Below are 18113 nucleotides of genomic sequence, written 5' to 3'. Positions count from 1 at the left end.
GTGTCTAGTCGAGGACGGGTGAAGGCTACGGGGTGTCTAGTAGAGGACGTGGTGAAGGCTACGGGGTGTCTAGTCGAGGACGGGTGAAGGCTACGGGGTGTCTAGTCGAGGACGGGTGAAGGCTACGGGGTGTCTAGTAGAGGACGTGGTGAAGGCTACGGGGTGTCTAGTCGAGGACGTGTGAAGGCTACGGGGTGTCTAGTAGAGGACGGGTGAAGGCTACGGGGTGTCTAGTCGAGGACGGGTGAAGTCTAAAGGGTGTCTAGTCGAGGACGGGTGAAGTATAAAGGGTGTCTAGTCGAGGACGGGTGAAGTCTACGGGGTGTCCAGTAGAGGACGGGTGAAGGCTACGGGGTGTCCAGTCGAGGACGGGTGAAGGCTACGGGGTGTCCAGTAGAGGACGGGTGAAGGCTACGGGGTGTCTAGTCGAGGACGGGTGAAGGCTACGGGGTGTCTAGTAGAGGACGTGGTGAAGGCTACGGGGTGTCTAGTAGAGGACGTGGTGAAGGCTACGGGGTGTCTAGTCGAGGACGGGTGAAGGCTACGGGGTGTCTAGTCGAGGACGGGTGAAGGCTACGGGGTGTCTAGTAGAGGACGTGGTGAAGGCTACGGGGTGTCTAGTCGAGGACGGGTGAAGTCTAAAGGGTGTCTAGTCGAGGACGGGTGAAGTCTAAAGGGTGTCTAGTCGAGGACGGGTGAAGTCTACGGGGTGTCCAGTAGAGGACGGGTGAAGGCTACGGGGTGTCCAGTCGAGGACGGGTGAAGGCTACGGGGTGTCTAGTCGAGGACGGGTGAAGGCTACGGGGTGTCTAGTAGAGGACGTGGTGAAGGCTACGGGGTGTCTAGTCGAGGACGGGTGAAGGCTACGGGGTGTCTAGTCGAGGACGGGTGAAGTCTACGGGGTGTCCAGTAGAGGACGTGGTGAAGGCTACGGGGTGTCTAGTCGAGGACGGGTGAAGGCTACGGGGTGTCTAGTCGAGGACGGGTGAAGGCTACGGGGTGTCTAGTCGAGGACGGGTGAAGGCTACGGGGTGTCTAGTAGAGGACGTGGTGAAGGCTACGGGGTGTCTAGTCGAGGACGGGTGAAGGCTACAGGGTGTCTAGTCGAGGACGGGTGAAGTCTAAAGGGTGTCTAGTCGAGGACGGGTGAAGGCTACGGGGTGTCTAGTCGAGGACGGGTGAAGGCTACGGGGTGTCTAGTCGAGGACGGGTGAAGGCTACGGGGTGTCTAGTAGAGGACGTGGTGAAGGCTACGGGGTGTCTAGTCGAGGACGTGTGAAGGCTACAGGGTGTCTAGTAGAGGACGGGTGAAGGCTACGGGGTGTCTAGTAGAGGACGGGTGAAGGCTACGGGGTGTCTAGTCGAGGACGGGTGAAATCTACGGGGTGTCTAGTAGAGGACGGGTGAAGTCTACGGGGTGTCCAGTAGAGGACGGGTGAAGGCTACGGGGTGTCCAGTCGAGGACGGGTGAAGGCTACGGGGTGTCTAGTAGAGGACGTTGTGAAGTCTACGGGGTGTCTAGTCGAGGACGGGTGAAGGCTACGGGGTGTCTAGTCGAGGACGTTGTGAAGGCTACGGGGTGTCCAGTCGAGGACGGGTGAAGGCTACGGGGTGTCTAGTAGAGGACGGGTGAAGGCTACGGGGTGTCTAGTCGAGGACGGGTGAAGGCTACGGGGTGTCTAGTAGAGGACGTGGTGAAGGCTACGGGGTGTCTAGTAGAGGACGTTGTGAAGGCTACGGGGTGTCTAGTAGAGGACGGGTGAAGGCTACGGGGTGTCTAGTCGAGGACGGGTGAAGGCTACGGGGTGTCTAGTCGAGGACGTTGTGAAGTCTACGGGGTGTCCAGTAGAGGACGGGTGAAGTCTACGGGGTGTCTAGTAGAGGACGTGGTGAAGGCTACGGGGTGTCCAGTCGAGGACGGGTGAAGGCTACGGGGTGTCTAGTCGAGGACGTTGTGAAGTCTACGGGGTGTCCAGTAGAGGACGGGTGAAGTCTACGGGGTGTCTAGTAGAGGACGTGGTGAAGGCTACGGGGTGTCTAGTAGAGGACGTGGTGAAGGCTACGGGGTGTCTAGTCGAGGACGTTGTGAAGTCTACGGGGTGTCTAGTAGAGGACGTGGTGAAGGCTACGGGGTGTCCAGTCGAGGACGTTGTGAAGTCTACGGGGTGTCCAGTAGAGGACGGGTGAAGGCTACGGGGTGTCCAGTCGAGGACGGGTGAAGGCTACGGGGTGTCTAGTCGAGGACGTTGTGAAGTCTACGGGGTGTCCAGTAGAGGACGGGTGAAGGCTACGGGGTGTCTAGTCGAGGACGTTGTGAAGTCTACGGGGTGTCTAGTAGAGGACGGGTGAAGGCTACGGGGTGTCTAGTAGAGGACGGGTGAAGGCTACACCCCGTAGACTGTGTCTAGTCGAGGACGTTGTGAAGGCTACGGGGTGTCTAGTCGAGGACGGGTGAAGGCTACGGGGTGTCTAGTGTTTTTGAACAGTAATATTCACTGGATGTACTTTATATTACCACCTTTAACTCCAGTCCTACTCTGCTCAGAATAACCAGCAGTCTTTATTTCACACCTGAAGATTATTATTCCATTATTTCATCTTCACTTATTTACGTAAGCTTCTTCAACAACAAAAAAAAACAAACAGCCCAAAGACGAGTCCCGTGATAACAGCTTTATTTACATGAACAACTGACGAGCAGACAGACCACCGGGACAAAGATGTGAATGCAGAGGAGTACAAAATAATCCCTGAAAAACAAGCAGCCAGATTCCAGTCGTTAACGAAGGACACCATATCTATCTCAGAGGCCATTCAGTTTCCTCCTCCACAATGCAACACAATTCTGAGTATTTCAGAACACCCAGCTGACATGAGCGATACCAACCACCATATAATCTTACTGAATACTAATCTGATTTAATACTGAATGCATCATCGTCTCATGTATTTAAGATCTGTTGTCCATAAATGTTAACTACCACCAGTTTTTTTTAAAGGAGTCTTTTGAGGACTTGTGTAGATTTAAAAACATCCCCAATGTGGTGTTATAATTCAGTAGCAGTAACATTGAAAAAAAACACATTTCCAGTGGTAGCATTGTCATTGGTTACACTAATTGCACTGTTTGTCTACATAACCTGTTTCAAGTACTCATGACATCACCCTGAAGAAGGTAGTGATGCCGAAACGTTGGTCAATTCCCAATAAATTCCTGGGAGTTTATATATGGAGTGTGAGACTTTATTTTCATAGCTTATAGTTTATTCATTGTTAGTCAGCACCTCCACACAAACAATTTTTTTCTGGGTGTGCGCCAGCTCATGTTTTTTAATCAGCACAAAGGACTAACATAATACAATACATTCAATAGCTCCCTTTTTCAGAAAAATGTTTTTCATTTTCAGATGAATATTCTTCATCCCTAATTAATGGACAAGTCACTGTTCCTGTGTACGAGTTACAGTAAATGCAGGCAGTAGTATTCTTCCATGGCTACCTCACTTCCTGTGGCTGTCAAAGCCCATTTCCTGAATGCCTGCAGCATTTCCATGGTGACACCCCTTCCTTTAAAATAGTGTAAAAGCCCTTACACATGTGGTAAGCAGTGCTCTAAAACAAATATCTTAAAGTGAGAAGCTCATTCAGCTATAGAAAGTATGGTTAGAAAATTACAATTACAAAAGTACAGGTTGTTCAAGAGTTCTCTTACATAAATATTTGCTCTGAGGGTAGGCTATAAAAAGGCTTAGGTTTACAAGGTCAGAATAATACAGTAAAATACATCAATTTATGTCATGATGTAAATTCTGATTTATTTTATTAAATACACTTTGTCTCCATCTTAACCTAAAGTATTTGTTGCGCATCAATCACATTTTAGTAAACATTAAAAGGTGACATCCTAACAACCTGACAGTCAAAAGTGTTGTACTTGGCACTAGAGTGCAGTAAGCCCTTACAGATAAAGTAGCAGTAAATGTCAATGTGAGTTCCAGTGAAGGTAACTGTAACAGAAACCCATCTGGACCTTTCATTTAACTCTAGTGTTAAATGTTGTGTTCAAACTGACTGTAGGTTGCTCCTTGATGACAGGTCTCACAAATCACTCTGGCATCAATACATATGATAGGGTTGCATTCAAGAACCACAAAATAGGGGCAGTTATGAAACTGTTGCAAAGCCAGTGGCTTGGGGAAGTGAACTTCTTTAGTGACGTTACGTTCAACGATGAATAAATAAAAGGTGTGTCTGTACACACTAAAAGTCTTTCATTTTCTGTACAACAAAAGTGCTGCACGTCCAAGCATACCTGCAGGGTGACATTTGGACTAGTTAACTTTTGAACTTGCATGGTAATTCAGCCCATAGTTCCTGGTCGTCTGCTGTCTTCCCCTCCTTCTCCTAGCCACTCAAAATGTCCGCTCTTTGGCTTCCCACGATATGTCCCTCACCTCACCCGTTCATCCTCACATCATACCTAGAGAAAACAACGCACTTTTAATAGGGGAATAATAATCCTACAAAGTAAAATTGTAATAACTTTGAGGCTAATATAGCTCTGAAGAGAAGCCAGTCACTCACTCTCGGATGCTGTCGGGGATCTGTAGGTGTTCCATTGGGATGTACTCGGACAGCTCCTGCAGGCTGTGAATGAAGCGGATCTTCCGGCTGAACTTCTCACTGTGGAGGGCACAGAGAGGTCAGAGGTTAGAGTGAACATCAGCATGGTCAAGGCATAGGCATATGCTGTAGCTGGATCTTCACAACAGATGGAGTGGGACTCACTGAAGCAGTGTGACTCGTTGAATCATCTTCTGAGGACTGATGTGGTTCAACTGAAATATGACTTTAATGGTTCTGCTCACCTGATGAAAGGCTTGACGACAGTGATGAGTGCTTTGATGTACCAGGCAGGGTGGACCACAAAGAGCCCCTTCAGGTCCTTCCTCAACCTGCCAGGAGAACCATCACCATGACTCCACAGACATTACATTTACATGACTCATCCACATTATTCAGGGCGAGTTACAATACGTGTCAAATACGTAGGTGGAAACAACCACATGATTTGAGTAACATAGTGGCTGAGGCAGAATCTCTGGATGGAACACAGCGAATGTCTGTGATTTCGTAAACGATCCCCTAGGCATGGGCAGAAACCTGACGTCAATGTCTGTTTCTCTGAGTCACATGAAGAAAATCATTTACTTAGACGCCTCAGTAAACACCAGCCTTATGTGAATACAATAAGAATGTTCATCCTATGTGTAGTTCTCCTCTTAATGCCCTGGGAAGAGTGCCGTGAGACCTGACTCTGAGACCTGACTCGGCTTTGAGACCTGACTCTGATGATATGACTCAAAAGCTCACGGTTGCATAGCAACTGCATTTGCCTCCCTCCAAATTGAGCGCGTGAGGTAACGTCTGAGGGCTGGTTTTCTCAAAGACACCAGTGTCTGGAAGTAGGTCTGGTCTCGTCCAAGTTCACCAGAAGACATGCTACAGATGGAGGATCTAAATTGGATCACCCATTTGCAGGATAACGTCCCTGCAATGCAGGACATTTTTTATGTAGTGTATTTGAGGTTTAAAAAGGCTTCTGACATTTTGACTTGATTTTCCCTCATGAAAAATATATCAACCCTTACACAAATGTCTATTAATTATAATCCACATAATAATTCACATTTCCGGTTGCTTCAAGATTATTTTCCTGTTGTAGCAAACTGGCTCAAATTAAGATCCTACATCTGTACCTTTGGCACTATAATTCCCTAAGGCAGGGTTTCCCAAACTCGATCCTGGGGGCCCCCTGGGAGCAAGTTTTGTTTTTTGCCCTAACACTACACAGCTGATTTAAATAATCCAAGCTTGATGAGTTGGTTCTTTGAATCAGCTGTGTAGTGCCTGGGCAAAAACCAAAACGTGCACCGAGTTTGGGAAACCCCACCCTAAGGTATATTAGGAGCAAGATGGTCAACCTGACGTTTTTCATGAATATTGGCTTCAATTGGGAGGCCACTGTGGTATGCACAGTGAATGTGGTGGTTTATGTATGGGAATGTTATGTTGTGGAGTGTGGCCAGTGGCCAGGCATGCAGAGACTGAGCACTGAGCTGCCTTTATATGGACTATGGAAACATCTCAGTGATAAGGAGGACTACATTACAGTAGAACCAACAGCACAGATACAGTATGAGACAACTGGCAAATATACCGACACGTGGATATACTTTAATACATTTATTTTTGATTGGATTTGTATTATTGATATTGATTATTGTACTGCGATGTTGAGAGAGCCAGCACACAAGCATTTCACTGCACCTTTTATACCTGCTGGAAACGGTGTACGTGATGAATACAATTTGATTTTGCACACGCACACAGTCAGGGGTCAGAGGGTTATCTGAGGAATGTCCGGAGGGGGCACTCCCCTGTGGTAGAGATCCTCACAGCCCTGAGTCATTACACTTCCCTGTGGTAAAGATCCTCACAGCCCTGAGTCATTACACTTCCCTGTGGTAGAGATCCTCACAGCCCTGAGTCATTACACTACCCTGTGGTAGAGATCCTCACAGCCCTGAATCATTACACTTCCCTGTGGTAGAGATCCTCACAGCCCTGAATCATTACACTTCCCTGTGGTAGAGATCCTCACAGCCCTGAATCATTACACTACCCTGTGGTAGGGATCCTCACAGCCCTGAATCATTACACTACCCTGTGGTAGAGATCCTCACAGCCCTGAATCATTACACTTCCCTGTGGTAGAGATCCTCACAGCCCTGAATCATTATACTACCCTGTGGTAGAGATCCTCACAGCCCTGAATCATTACACTTCCCTGTGGTAGAGATCCTCACAGCCCTGAATCATTACACTTCCCTGTGGTAGAGATCCTCACAGCCCTGAATCATTACACTTCCCTGTGGTAGAGATCCTCACAGCCCTGAGTCATTACACTTCCCTGTGGTAGAGATCCTCACAGCCCTGAATCATTACACTACCCTGTGGTAGAGATCCTCACAGCCCTGAATCATTACACTACCCTGTGGTAGAGATCCTCACAGCCCTGAATCATTACACTACCCTGTGGTAGAGAACCTCACAGCCCTGAGTCATTACACTTCCCTGTGGTAGAGATCCTCACAGCCCTGAATCATTACACTACCCTGTGGTAGAGATCCTCACAGCCCTGAATCATTACACTACCCTGTGGTAGAGATCCTCACAGCCCTGAATCATTACACTACCCTGTGGTAGAGCTCCTCACAGCCCTGAATCAGTATAGCATTCCTGTGATATTCCACACGAGGGGAGGAGAAGCAGAGATAGGACAGGAATAAGAGCCCTCCCATTACGTCCTCCCATTCTGTCCAATACCTGGACCACAGCAGTGCTATACAGAGAACCATAGGGCCACTTGCCCCCTCCTCTGGACTCTTTCAGTACAACAGCAGAGGGAACCTTGTGAGAGAAAGCGCAAGAAGAACGTACTGTACCTTCTGTCAATGGAGGTGTAACACTGTCGCAGCCATTTGATGGCAGGCATCTTATTCCTGGGAGCCATGCTGCACAGGTACACCATGACATAGCCTTCTGACACCATCAGGTCCAGCGTCCCCACTATGTACCTGCACCGTACACACACACCCAAATAAGAAACAAAAAGTACTTTGATTGTCATCTTTAATTGAGACCTCAACACCAGAGGGTGTTTGTCCGTCTACACTGACCTGAAGAGATTGTCCATGACGTACTCATAGTTCTCCACCGTGTTCTCTGGTAGGTAACAGGAGGAGAACGTGATGATGGCGTTCATAGCCTCCCCGTAATAACCTAGGAAACACAGAGGCATACCTCATGAGATACAGCACATGTATATCACATAGAATTACATAGCGAAGAATGACAAGTTCCAACTGTGGGAGTACATGTTGAACGGCTACTGTGTTAAGTTTTTATTTACCTTTATTTAACTAGGCAAGTCAGTTAAGAATAAATTCTTATTTACAACGACAGCCTACCCCGGCCAAACCCAGACGACGCTGGGTCAATTGCGCGCCGCCCTATGGGAATCCCAATCACGGCCAGATGTGATGCAGCCTGGATTCGAACCAGGGACTGCAGTGACACCACTTGCACTGAGATGCCGTGCGTTAGATCGCTGCGCCACTCAGGAGCAACCATACCCCGTTCAAAGGCACTTAAAGCTTTTGTCTTTCCCATTCACCTTCTGAATGGCACACATACACAATCCATGTCTCAATTGTCTCAAGGCTGAAAAATCCTACTTTAACCTGGCTCCTCCCCTTCATCTACACTGATTGAAGTGGATTTAACAAGTGACATCAATAAGGGATCATAGCTTTCACCTGGATTCACCTGGTCAGTCTATGTCATGGGAAGAGCAGTTCTTAATGTTTTGTATATCAGATAGAATTACATAGTGCAACTGAAAATCATTCCCTTTCACTGAGGCCTGTCATTTTCAGCAAATGCATATAGTGGGAGCTACACAACAGATGCCGAGTCAGCTGGACTCAGTTATGGAAGCTTTGACTTTACAGGCTGGTGAAGTAGCTACTTGACAGTCAGCTTCAGCTGTGTCTCACCTCCGTGGGAGAGCACCTGGAGGTATGGCTCCAGGACACTCATGTTGACGTGGTACTCCTGTCCTGCGACGCAGAACCTTCTCCAGCGGCGCCCCCTGTTGTCCACCTGGTCGAGCTCCATGGAGCCCATCTCTGCCTGCTCCATCACCGTGGTGCCTGAGACACCATCCTCCCCCCGGCCCAGCCGCGGCAGGTCATCTGGAGGGTCATCAGAGGTCAGATGAAGGTCAAGAATAGTGGGATTAGATTGTGCAAACATCATACCATTCCATTTCAGAATGGAATTCAGAATTATAAAATGGTATGGAATAGAAGAATACTATGTTCCAAATTGGAATTTCTCTCTCTCTCTCTCTCTCTCACACTTTCTTTCCTACTCTCTCTGTTTTCTGACCTCCCACTACAGTTCATTCTACCCCCACACCCCCTCAGTCTCTCTCCCCACCCTCATACCTGCCACTCTCGCTTTCACCTTCCCACTCCAGTTCGTGCAAACTGTCTTTCTCTGTCATTCTTCCACTCCAGTTCTCTCTCACCCTCCCACTCCAGTTCTTGTTTCTTCTCTCACCCTCCCACTCCAGTTCTTGTCTCCTCTCTCACCCTCCCACTCCAGTTCTTGTCTCCTCTCTCACCCTCCCACTCCAGTTCTTGTCTCCCCTCTCTCACCCTCCCACTCCAGTTCTTGTCTCCCCTCTCTCACCCTCCCACTCCAGTTCTTGTCTCCTCTCTCACCCTCCCACTCCAGTTCTTGTCTCCTCTCTCACCCTCCCACTCCAGTTCTTGTCTCCTCTCTCACCCTCCCACTCCAGTTCTTGTCTCCTCTCTCACCCTCCCACTCCAGTTCTTGTCTCCTCTCTCACCCTCCCACTCCAGTTCTTGTCTCCTCTCTCACCCTCCCACTCCAGTTCTTGTTTCTTCTCTCACCCTCCCACTCCAGTTCTTGTCTCCCCTCTCTCACCCTCCCACTCCAGTTCTTGTCTCCTCTCTCACCCTCCCACTCCAGTTCTTGTTTCTTCTCTCACCCTCCCACTCCAGTTCGTGCATGCTGTCAGGGAAGTTGCAGGACTCGCTGTCTGAGGGCGTCTCCAGGGCCTCCAGGTTGATGTCCAGCTCTGTGTCATCTTCGTCGGGTGAGAGGGCGGCGGCAGAGTACCCGGTGTCCCCCGACTTCACGCTGCGGTCCGCTGAGTCGGTGCGGGACAGGGTCAGGCTGAGGGTGGGCGCCACCAGACGCTTCTTCCTTATGGGGTTTTCTGACAGGGCCAGGCTGGTGGGTGGAGCTGGGGGAGTAGCATACACACAGGTATTGTGGGATATGGTGCAGTGCTTTTGGAATTAGGCCTTTGCAGACATATGGGTATTAGGGATTTACCTGGTCTCTCTGCATTTTCTCCTGGGGTCTCAGGACTATGGGCATCTTCAGGAAGAGGTCTAGGGGGGATTACAAAATACTTGAAAAAGCTTAGTACTGCTTTCTTACCCGGTCATAACCAAAAAGCATTCTTTGCAGGGACCTCAAATATTGTTTAAGATTGTCATGGTGAACAGGCTGGGGTTTCCAGTTCATGTGGTCAGGTTAAAGGTCAGGGTTAGGTTTGTCTCTGACCTGGGGAACTCCTCATCCTGCCATTCCTCCCTCAGCTCCATGTCCTGGATGTAGGAAGCAGCCTTCGCCCCCTCTGGACTCCTACAGAACAGACAGCATATCACAGTACATTCAATAGTCTTCAAATGCTTTGCTGTACATGCTGTAATAATCAAAAGATTCAACAACAGTCTATAGTCCTTAAGAGCTCAAATAAGACAAAGTCTGACAGACACTGATGAAGGCCACTGCCCAAACGCATGTACCATGTTTTTAATGTGATGATGCCAAATTAATAAAGTCTTATTTGTAAAGTGCCTGTCCAACATTACGCACGAATCACAAGGTCGAACCATTGCCATATGTTCATTGGTCACCAGGGGAGAACGACTGCCCCCTCTCATTGAAACCAAGGAAGTTCAAGGCCGACTGTGGTACTGCAGGCATTGTTAGCAGAAAACAGGATTATAGGGATGGGCATTTGACATTTTTTTATTGTTCTAGTACTCGCATAATGTGCATTTATCTATATGCCACCAGTGTGAAACAATACCTAATTTATCATAACCATTAGTGCTATATAAGATGAATTTATTGAAACTGTAAAATCAACTGGTTATATTATATGGTGGAACACAATCTTCAAAAAGGCAGTAACATCAGCAGTGGCACTTGCATAGAAGCCTATGGCTGTGCAATGGCATAGCATTGTTTTGTTCATTAAACAGACAAGCCACTCTTACTTCCCGAGCCCTTATCACAGTCAAGACACACCTTGCAAGCAAGCACCCGCCCCACAGTTTAATGAAAAGGACCCTGAGACATTATTTTCGTTGTTTGAGCGTGTTGCTAACGCTAGGAGTTGGCCTGATTCTGACCGCACTTTAATGTTGCAGTGTGTGCTGACTGGTAAAGCGCAGGAAGCATATTCAGCTCTTAGTGTGGCCGACAGTGTCAGTTATAATAAGGTTAAAACGGCTGTTACAGATTTACGAATTGGTTCCTGAGGCTTACCGCCAACGATTTAGAACTTTAAAAAGGGATGATAAGCAGACTCATGTTGAGTTTAATCGCTGGTGTTCCGCCTCTGCAGTTATGACTTTCCAAGGGCTGTGTGAGCTGATTATGTTAGAGCAATTTAAGGACACAATCCCTGATCGTATAGCGACGTACATTAACGAAAAGTAAAGACTGTCGCTGAAGCTGCGGTTTTGGCGGACGAATATGTTTTGACTCAAGTGTTTTTGCAGAACCCCGTATTCGGAGTGAGTGGGGGCGTTCGGAGAGATTTGGACCTCGCTCACCGAGATACTCTGGTTCACGGGCAGAGTTTCATTCAACTAGGGTTGAGCCTGACTCCCGTGGTAAAACTGACTTTGATCAAGAGTGTCACTACTGTCAAGGCTCAGGTCATTGGAAAAACGAATGTCCGGTTCTCAGGGCTAGGGTTAAATTCAGTACGTGTGCTAACGTTAAATTTAGGCCTACGGCGTTAGCTGCGCCTGTTCCACATCAGGTCACTGATGTGTCACCACATGTGAAAGTCCATATTGATCCAGACTATTTACCTTTCATTACGGAGGGTTTTGTTTCTATGTTAGGAAGTAAGAACCTAGTGCCAGTGAAGATCCTAAGAGACACAGGTGCCTCTGACTCGTTTGTGCTGGAATCTGTGTTACCCTTCTCTGCTGAGACTGATTCGGGGAATAGTGTTCTAATTAGGGGAATAGGTTTGAACAATCTGTCAGTTCCATTGCATAAACTGATATTGGATTGTGGACTGGTGAAAGGTGAGGTTGTTGTGAGGGTGCGTCCTTTATTGCCTATTGAGGGTATCGACGTTATCCTTGGGAATAACTTGGCTGGTGAGCGTGTGTGGCCTGTCGTGTTTCCATCTCTAGTGGTTTCCACTAAACCATCAATTGTAGGGATTCCTGAGGAGTGCGCAGAGTTTCCCAGAGGTGTTCTCTGCGGGTGCAGTGACGCGGTCTATGAGTCATGGTGACCTGGTCCCTGCTCCGGTAAATGAGAATACCACAAAGACGTCTGTCACTGTTTTCCCTGTTATCCCGTTATCTGTATCCCGCTCCGATCTAATCGATGCGCCACGGACTGACCGCACATTAGAAGAGTTGCGTGACCAAATTGTGCCTGTGGAACAGTTGGGAGATGTCGCCCATGGTTATTTTCTCCAAGAGGATGTCCTGATGAGAAAGTGGGAGTCTACAGAGGACGTTAAACCTGTTCGTTTGGCTGATACCGTTACTTCCCTTGGTTCTTGTAATGCTAGGTCTGTGCATGAGGACGAAAATGTTCCTGGTCCCGATGATTGCATACTGCAGGGTAGATTGAAAAATTCAGAGACACTGGATATTTTGGATAGCCCTCTTACTCAGCTACCTGTTGATGGGCGGAAAGAGATGGTTGGTCTGATTCGGAAAATTCCAGGTTTGTTTTCTGATACACCTACACGTACAAACTTAATAGAACATGATATTGACATTGGAGATGCTGACCCCATTCGTCAGCGGTTCTATAGAGTTTCTGTAGAGAAACTGCGTTGTCTGGATGCTGAGGTCAGGTACATGCTGGAGAGTAAGATAGCAGAGCCTTCTTTCTCCAGTTGGGCTTCTCCCTGTATCTTGGTCAGTAAACCGGATGGAACAAACAGATTTTGTACGGACTACCGTAAGGTAAACGGAGTCACTAAGCCAGATTCATTTCCTCTTCCTCGGATGGAGGACTGCGTTGATCAGGTCGGCGCAGCTAAGTTTGTGAGCAAATTTGACCTGTTAAAGTGCTATTGGCAGGTGCCACTGACGAGTAGGGCACATGAAATCTTTGCCTTTATTACACCCTCTGGTCTGTACTCGTATTCGGTTATGAGTTTCGTGACTATGAATCGTTGGAGTGACTATGAATGTTGAGGAGTGACTATGAACCGTTGGGAGATGTTGTTTGTAGCTGATACGGTCTCTCGTGTGCCCTGTTCCTGAGTGTTATGTGACTGACCATTGTTTTGTCATGTTCAAACTTTGTCTGTTCCCTCCTGGTCTTGTGTTCTTCTTTCCTCTTAAACATTGCTTCCTGTGCGCAAAGGTTGCTGAGGTCTGGGGAGAAGGAGGTTGACTGGGGTGGAAGGTGAACATGTAAATTCTCATCAATTTGGGACGCAGAGGCTGGTACGTTGTTTTATGGGGGGTGACGACCCTCCCACTCTGTCTGCCGTATTCTCTCTTTGCTCTTGTTCCTTATTAGGATGCCGGTGGGCGGAGTTGGAAGGGTCGTCAGCTACATGGGAAACACCTGGGCCGGGTGTGTCCCAGGATAAAGGCACCTCTTCCACATTCATTGGGGAGACTCTCTCCATGCAGACACACTATGGTTTATTTGTATATAGGTTACTTTAGTTAATAAATATATATTTTGTTATTCCTTGTCTCCACGTTGTCTCCCTTTTGTTGCGAACTCTGAGCCGGTTCGTAACATTTCCGACAGCATTATAATGTCAAAATATGTTCCTTCACCAAATATGGAGTTTCGCTGAGCAACTCATTTACTCCCGTTACAGCCGGTATGTAGCCTACTTCCAAAAAGCAACGGAAAAAATGCCTCTTCAACTCCAATACCTCTAATCTAGCTATACCTCCAACTCCAATCTATCCACCTCCGGCAGATAGACTGATGACAATATATGGAAGGAATTCGGAGGCAACTAATGATGACATCAGAGATACAGTAGCAGTATTTCTGTACCTCGCAGTACAAGTATCAGACAGAGACTAAGATCAGTATGTTTCATTCCAATTACCGGTATATTAATTATAGGCCTAAATCAAATGTCTATCTAGTGGCATTATTACTTCACCCCAGACACTGTTCGTGAATCCTGTCAACAGCTCACAAAATACAGTGGTGGAAGTTTCCCTTTAGTCCATGTACATCTTAGTTATAAAACAAACATTGGCAATTACTAAGCCCATGCATGAATCAAAGCTTTGTCAGCTTTGCAACGCCAGCGATTCAGCACTGAGGAAGTCATTAGAGCAGAGACTCCCAGGACGGATGCCATCTTTATCGTCACTACTGGCCTGGTTAGTGTCAGTGGCTTGTGATTTCCCATTTCTCCTTTTGTTATTAACCCCTGTCCATTGTCCAGAGAGCAGGTCATATGACATGGAGTCTAGAGGGTGTAAAGGAGATAGATACAACACTCACACTTCTGTACTCCATATTTCAATACTCCATCTAGCAATTGAAATTCACTACTCCACATTTCCCTCTAACAATTGAAATGAGCTGAAACACTGATACCACTTAGTTTTTGTTTCAGGAAACCCACACCGCTATGAGCGTCACTTCACATTTGTTACACACACTGGTTGTGAAACTATGGGTTTCCACAGAATAAACTAGCACAGTGGTAGATACATTCAGTTTAATCACTTACCCATTTAGCATGTACTGGTCCCCCTGGTCTGTATAGGTCCCCATATCGTGTTTTGTATATCAGATAGAATTACATAGTGCAACTGAAAATCATTCCCTTTCACTGAGGCCTGTCATTTTCAGCAAATGCATATAGTGGGAGCTACACAACAGATGCCGAGTCAGCTGGACTCAGTTATGGAAGCTTTGACTTTACAGGCTGGTGAAGTAGCTACTTGACAGTCAGCTTCAGCTGTGTCTCACCTCCGTGGGAGAGCACCTGGAGGTATGGCTCCAGGACACTCATGTTGACGTGGTACTCCTGTCCTGCGACGCAGAACCTTCTCCAGCGGCGCCCCCTGTTGTCCACCTGGTCGAGCTCCATGGAGCCCATCTCTGCCTGCTCCATCACCGTGGTGCCTGAGACACCATCCTCCCCCGGCCCAGCCGCGGCAGGTCATCTGGAGGGTCATCAGAGGTCAGATGAAGGTCAAGAATAGTGGGATTAGATTGTGCAAACATCATACCATTCCATTTCAGAATGGAATTCAGAATTATAAAATGGTATGGAATAGAAGAATACTATGTTCCAAATTGGAATTTCTCTCTCTCTCTCTCTCTCACACTTTCTTTCCTACTCTCTCTGTTTTCTGACCTCCCACTACAGTTCATTCTACCCCCACACCCCCTCAGTCTCTCTCCCCACCCTCATACCTGCCACTCTCGCTTTCACCTTCCCACTCCAGTTCGTGCAAACTGTCTTTCTCTGTCATTCTTCCACTCCAGTTCTCTCTCACCCTCCCACTCCAGTTCTTGTTTCTTCTCTCACCCTCCCACTCCAGTTCTTGTCTCCTCTCTCACCCTCCCACTCCAGTTCTTGTCTCCTCTCTCACCCTCCCACTCCAGTTCTTGTCTCCCCTCTCTCACCCTCCCACTCCAGTTCTTGTCTCCCCTCTCTCACCCTCCCACTCCAGTTCTTGTCTCCTCTCTCACCCTCCCACTCCAGTTCTTGTCTCCTCTCTCACCCTCCCACTCCAGTTCTTGTCTCCTCTCTCACCCTCCCACTCCAGTTCTTGTCTCCTCTCTCACCCTCCCACTCCAGTTCTTGTCTCCTCTCTCACCCTCCCACTCCAGTTCTTGTCTCCTCTCTCACCCTCCCACTCCAGTTCTTGTTTCTTCTCTCACCCCTCCCACTCCAGTTCTTGTCTCCCCTCTCTCACCCTCCCACTCCAGTTCTTGTCTCCTCTCTCACCCTCCCACTCCAGTTCTTGTTTCTTCTCTCACCCTCCCACTCCAGTTCGTGCATGCTGTCAGGGAAGTTGCAGGACTCGCTGTCTGAGGGCGTCTCCAGGGCCTCCAGGTTGATGTCCAGCTCTGTGTCATCTTCGTCGGGTGAGAGGGCGGCGGCAGAGTACCCGGTGTCCCCCGACTTCACGCTGCGGTCCGCTGAGTCGGTGCGGGACAGGGTCAGGCTGAGGGTGGGCGCCACCAGACGCTTCTTCCTTATGGGGTTTTCTGACAGGGCCAGGCTGGTGGGTGGAGCTGGGGGAGTAGCATACACACAGGTATTGTGGGATATGGTGCAGTGCTTTTGGAATTAGGCCTTTGCAGACATATGGGTATTAGGGATTTACCTGGTCTCTCTGCATTTTCTCCTGGGGTCTCAGGACTATGGGCATCTTCAGGAAGAGGTCTAGGGGGGATTACAAAATACTTGAAAAGCTTAGTACTGCTTTCTTACCCGGTCATAACCAAAAAGCATTCTTTGCAGGGACCTCAAATATTGTTTAAGATTGTCATGGTGAACAGGCTGGGGTTTCCAGTTCATGTGGTCAGGTTAAAGGTCAGGGTTAGGTTTGTCTCTGACCTGGGGAACTCCTCATCCTGCCATTCCTCCCTCAGCTCCATGTCCTGGATGTAGGAAGCAGCCTTCGCCCCCTCTGGACTCCTACAGAACAGACAGCATATCACAGTACATTCAATAGTCTTCAAATGCTTTGCTGTACATGCTGTAATAATCAAAAGATTCAACAACAGTCTATAGTCCTTAAGAGCTCAAATAAGACAAAGTCTGACAGACACTGATGAAGGCCACTGCCCAAACGCATGTACCATGTTTTTAATGTGATGATGCCAAATTAATAAAGTCTTATTTGTAAAGTGCCTGTCCAACATTACGCACGAATCACAAGGTCGAACCATTGCCATATGTTCATTGGTCACCAGGGGAGAACGACTGCCCCCTCTCATTGAAACCAAGGAAGTTCAAGGCCGACTGTGGTACTGCAGGCATTGTTAGCAGAAAACAGGATTATAGGGATGGGCATTTGACATTTTTTTATTGTTCTAGTACTCGCATAATGTGCATTTATCTATATGCCACCAGTGTGAAACAATACCTAATTTATCATAACCATTAGTGCTATATAAGATGAATTTATTGAAACTGTAAAATCAACTGGTTATATTATATGGTGGAACACAATCTTCAAAAAGGCAGTAACATCAGCAGTGGCACTTGCATAGAAGCCTATGGCTGTGCAATGGCATAGCATTGTTTTGTTCATTAAACAGACAAGCCACTCTTACTTCCCGAGCCCTTATCACAGTCAAGACACACCTTGCAAGCAAGCACCCGCCCCACACACACACACACACACACACACACACACACACACACACACACACACACACACACACACACACACACACACACACACACACACACACACACACACACACACACACACACACACACACACAAACAAACAGAGAGAAGAGTCCTCAAGTTCTCCCTCAGCTCACTCCAGTGCTCAGTGAGTACACAGACACAATCACGTCCAAGTGCAGAAGAGTGAGAGAGAAAAACTAACAATGTAGAAGCTTGCAACTTGTCTTACTCCATGTGTGTCCTCTGGCTGTCATTGGTCTAGACTGCCTCTGCCAGTGGACACACTTGACAAGGTTTCAGGACCACTGCAAGAGTCAAACAGCACCCTCTGTGACTGTGCCTCCAGTACTCCATGGAAGAGTGGTTCACAAAGTGGCCAACACACCCTTAGACCCACCAGCTGCATGCATAATGCATGCACCCTTGGCACATATGTACAGTATGTCTGCTGATCACTTCCCTATATTGCATTTACGTTTCATTAGTCATATGAATTAGACTTTACGGACCGTAAAAGGAAATTGGGCTTTTAAAGTAATGACGTTCATATAGCATCACACTGTAAAGACATACAGATAAAGACTCATTTCTAAACTGTCATAAAGGGGATAGTCTTGGTTTAGAAGACCACCAGCTGTCACTTAAAAATTAAAACTGAGTGATAAGCAAATGCTAGATGCACCAATAAATTGGCAATGATAAAATAATTATAATATGTCCAACTGTAGGCCCTATATAGAAAGAAATGAAGAATCGTGAAACTACAGTAAGTTTATCCATATAGTTTAAGCACTTTTAGTGTCATTAC

At 47.5% G+C, this 18113-nt stretch overlaps 1 protein-coding gene across 2 annotated transcripts; it reads right to left on the bottom strand.

Moving 5' to 3' along the window:
* Positions 1 to 2658: 2658 nt before the first annotated feature.
* LOC106606055 (BCL2/adenovirus E1B 19 kDa protein-interacting protein 2) lies at positions 2659 to 16582 on the bottom strand. Of its 2 annotated transcripts, XM_045698290.1 has the most exons (13): positions 16502 to 16582; positions 16269 to 16327; positions 15919 to 16176; positions 14899 to 15095; positions 10228 to 10308; positions 9994 to 10052; positions 9644 to 9901; positions 8622 to 8819; positions 7743 to 7845; positions 7509 to 7640; positions 4869 to 4955; positions 4585 to 4683; positions 2659 to 4480 (listed from the first exon to the last, which is right to left on the bottom strand). In XM_045698290.1, the coding sequence occupies exons 3-13, from the start codon at positions 16015 to 16017 to the stop codon at positions 4456 to 4458; spliced, it is 1338 nt and encodes a 445-aa protein (XP_045554246.1). In that variant the 5' UTR covers positions 16018 to 16176; positions 16269 to 16327; positions 16502 to 16582; the 3' UTR covers positions 2659 to 4455. The 2 variants fall into 2 exon arrangements, with proteins under 2 accessions (XP_045554246.1, XP_045554255.1); XM_045698299.1 differs by lacking the exons at positions 14899 to 15095; positions 15919 to 16176; positions 16269 to 16327; positions 16502 to 16582 and adding an exon at positions 14657 to 14722.
* Between the last annotated feature and the right edge of the window lie 1531 nt (positions 16583 to 18113).

Source organism: Salmo salar, chromosome ssa02, assembly GCF_905237065.1.
Source record: "Salmo salar chromosome ssa02, Ssal_v3.1, whole genome shotgun sequence".
Lineage (NCBI taxonomy): Eukaryota > Metazoa > Chordata > Actinopteri > Salmoniformes > Salmonidae > Salmo > Salmo salar.
The sequence above is the reverse complement of the archived record's forward strand: the minus strand, read 5'-3'. Positions and strand labels throughout refer to the sequence as shown.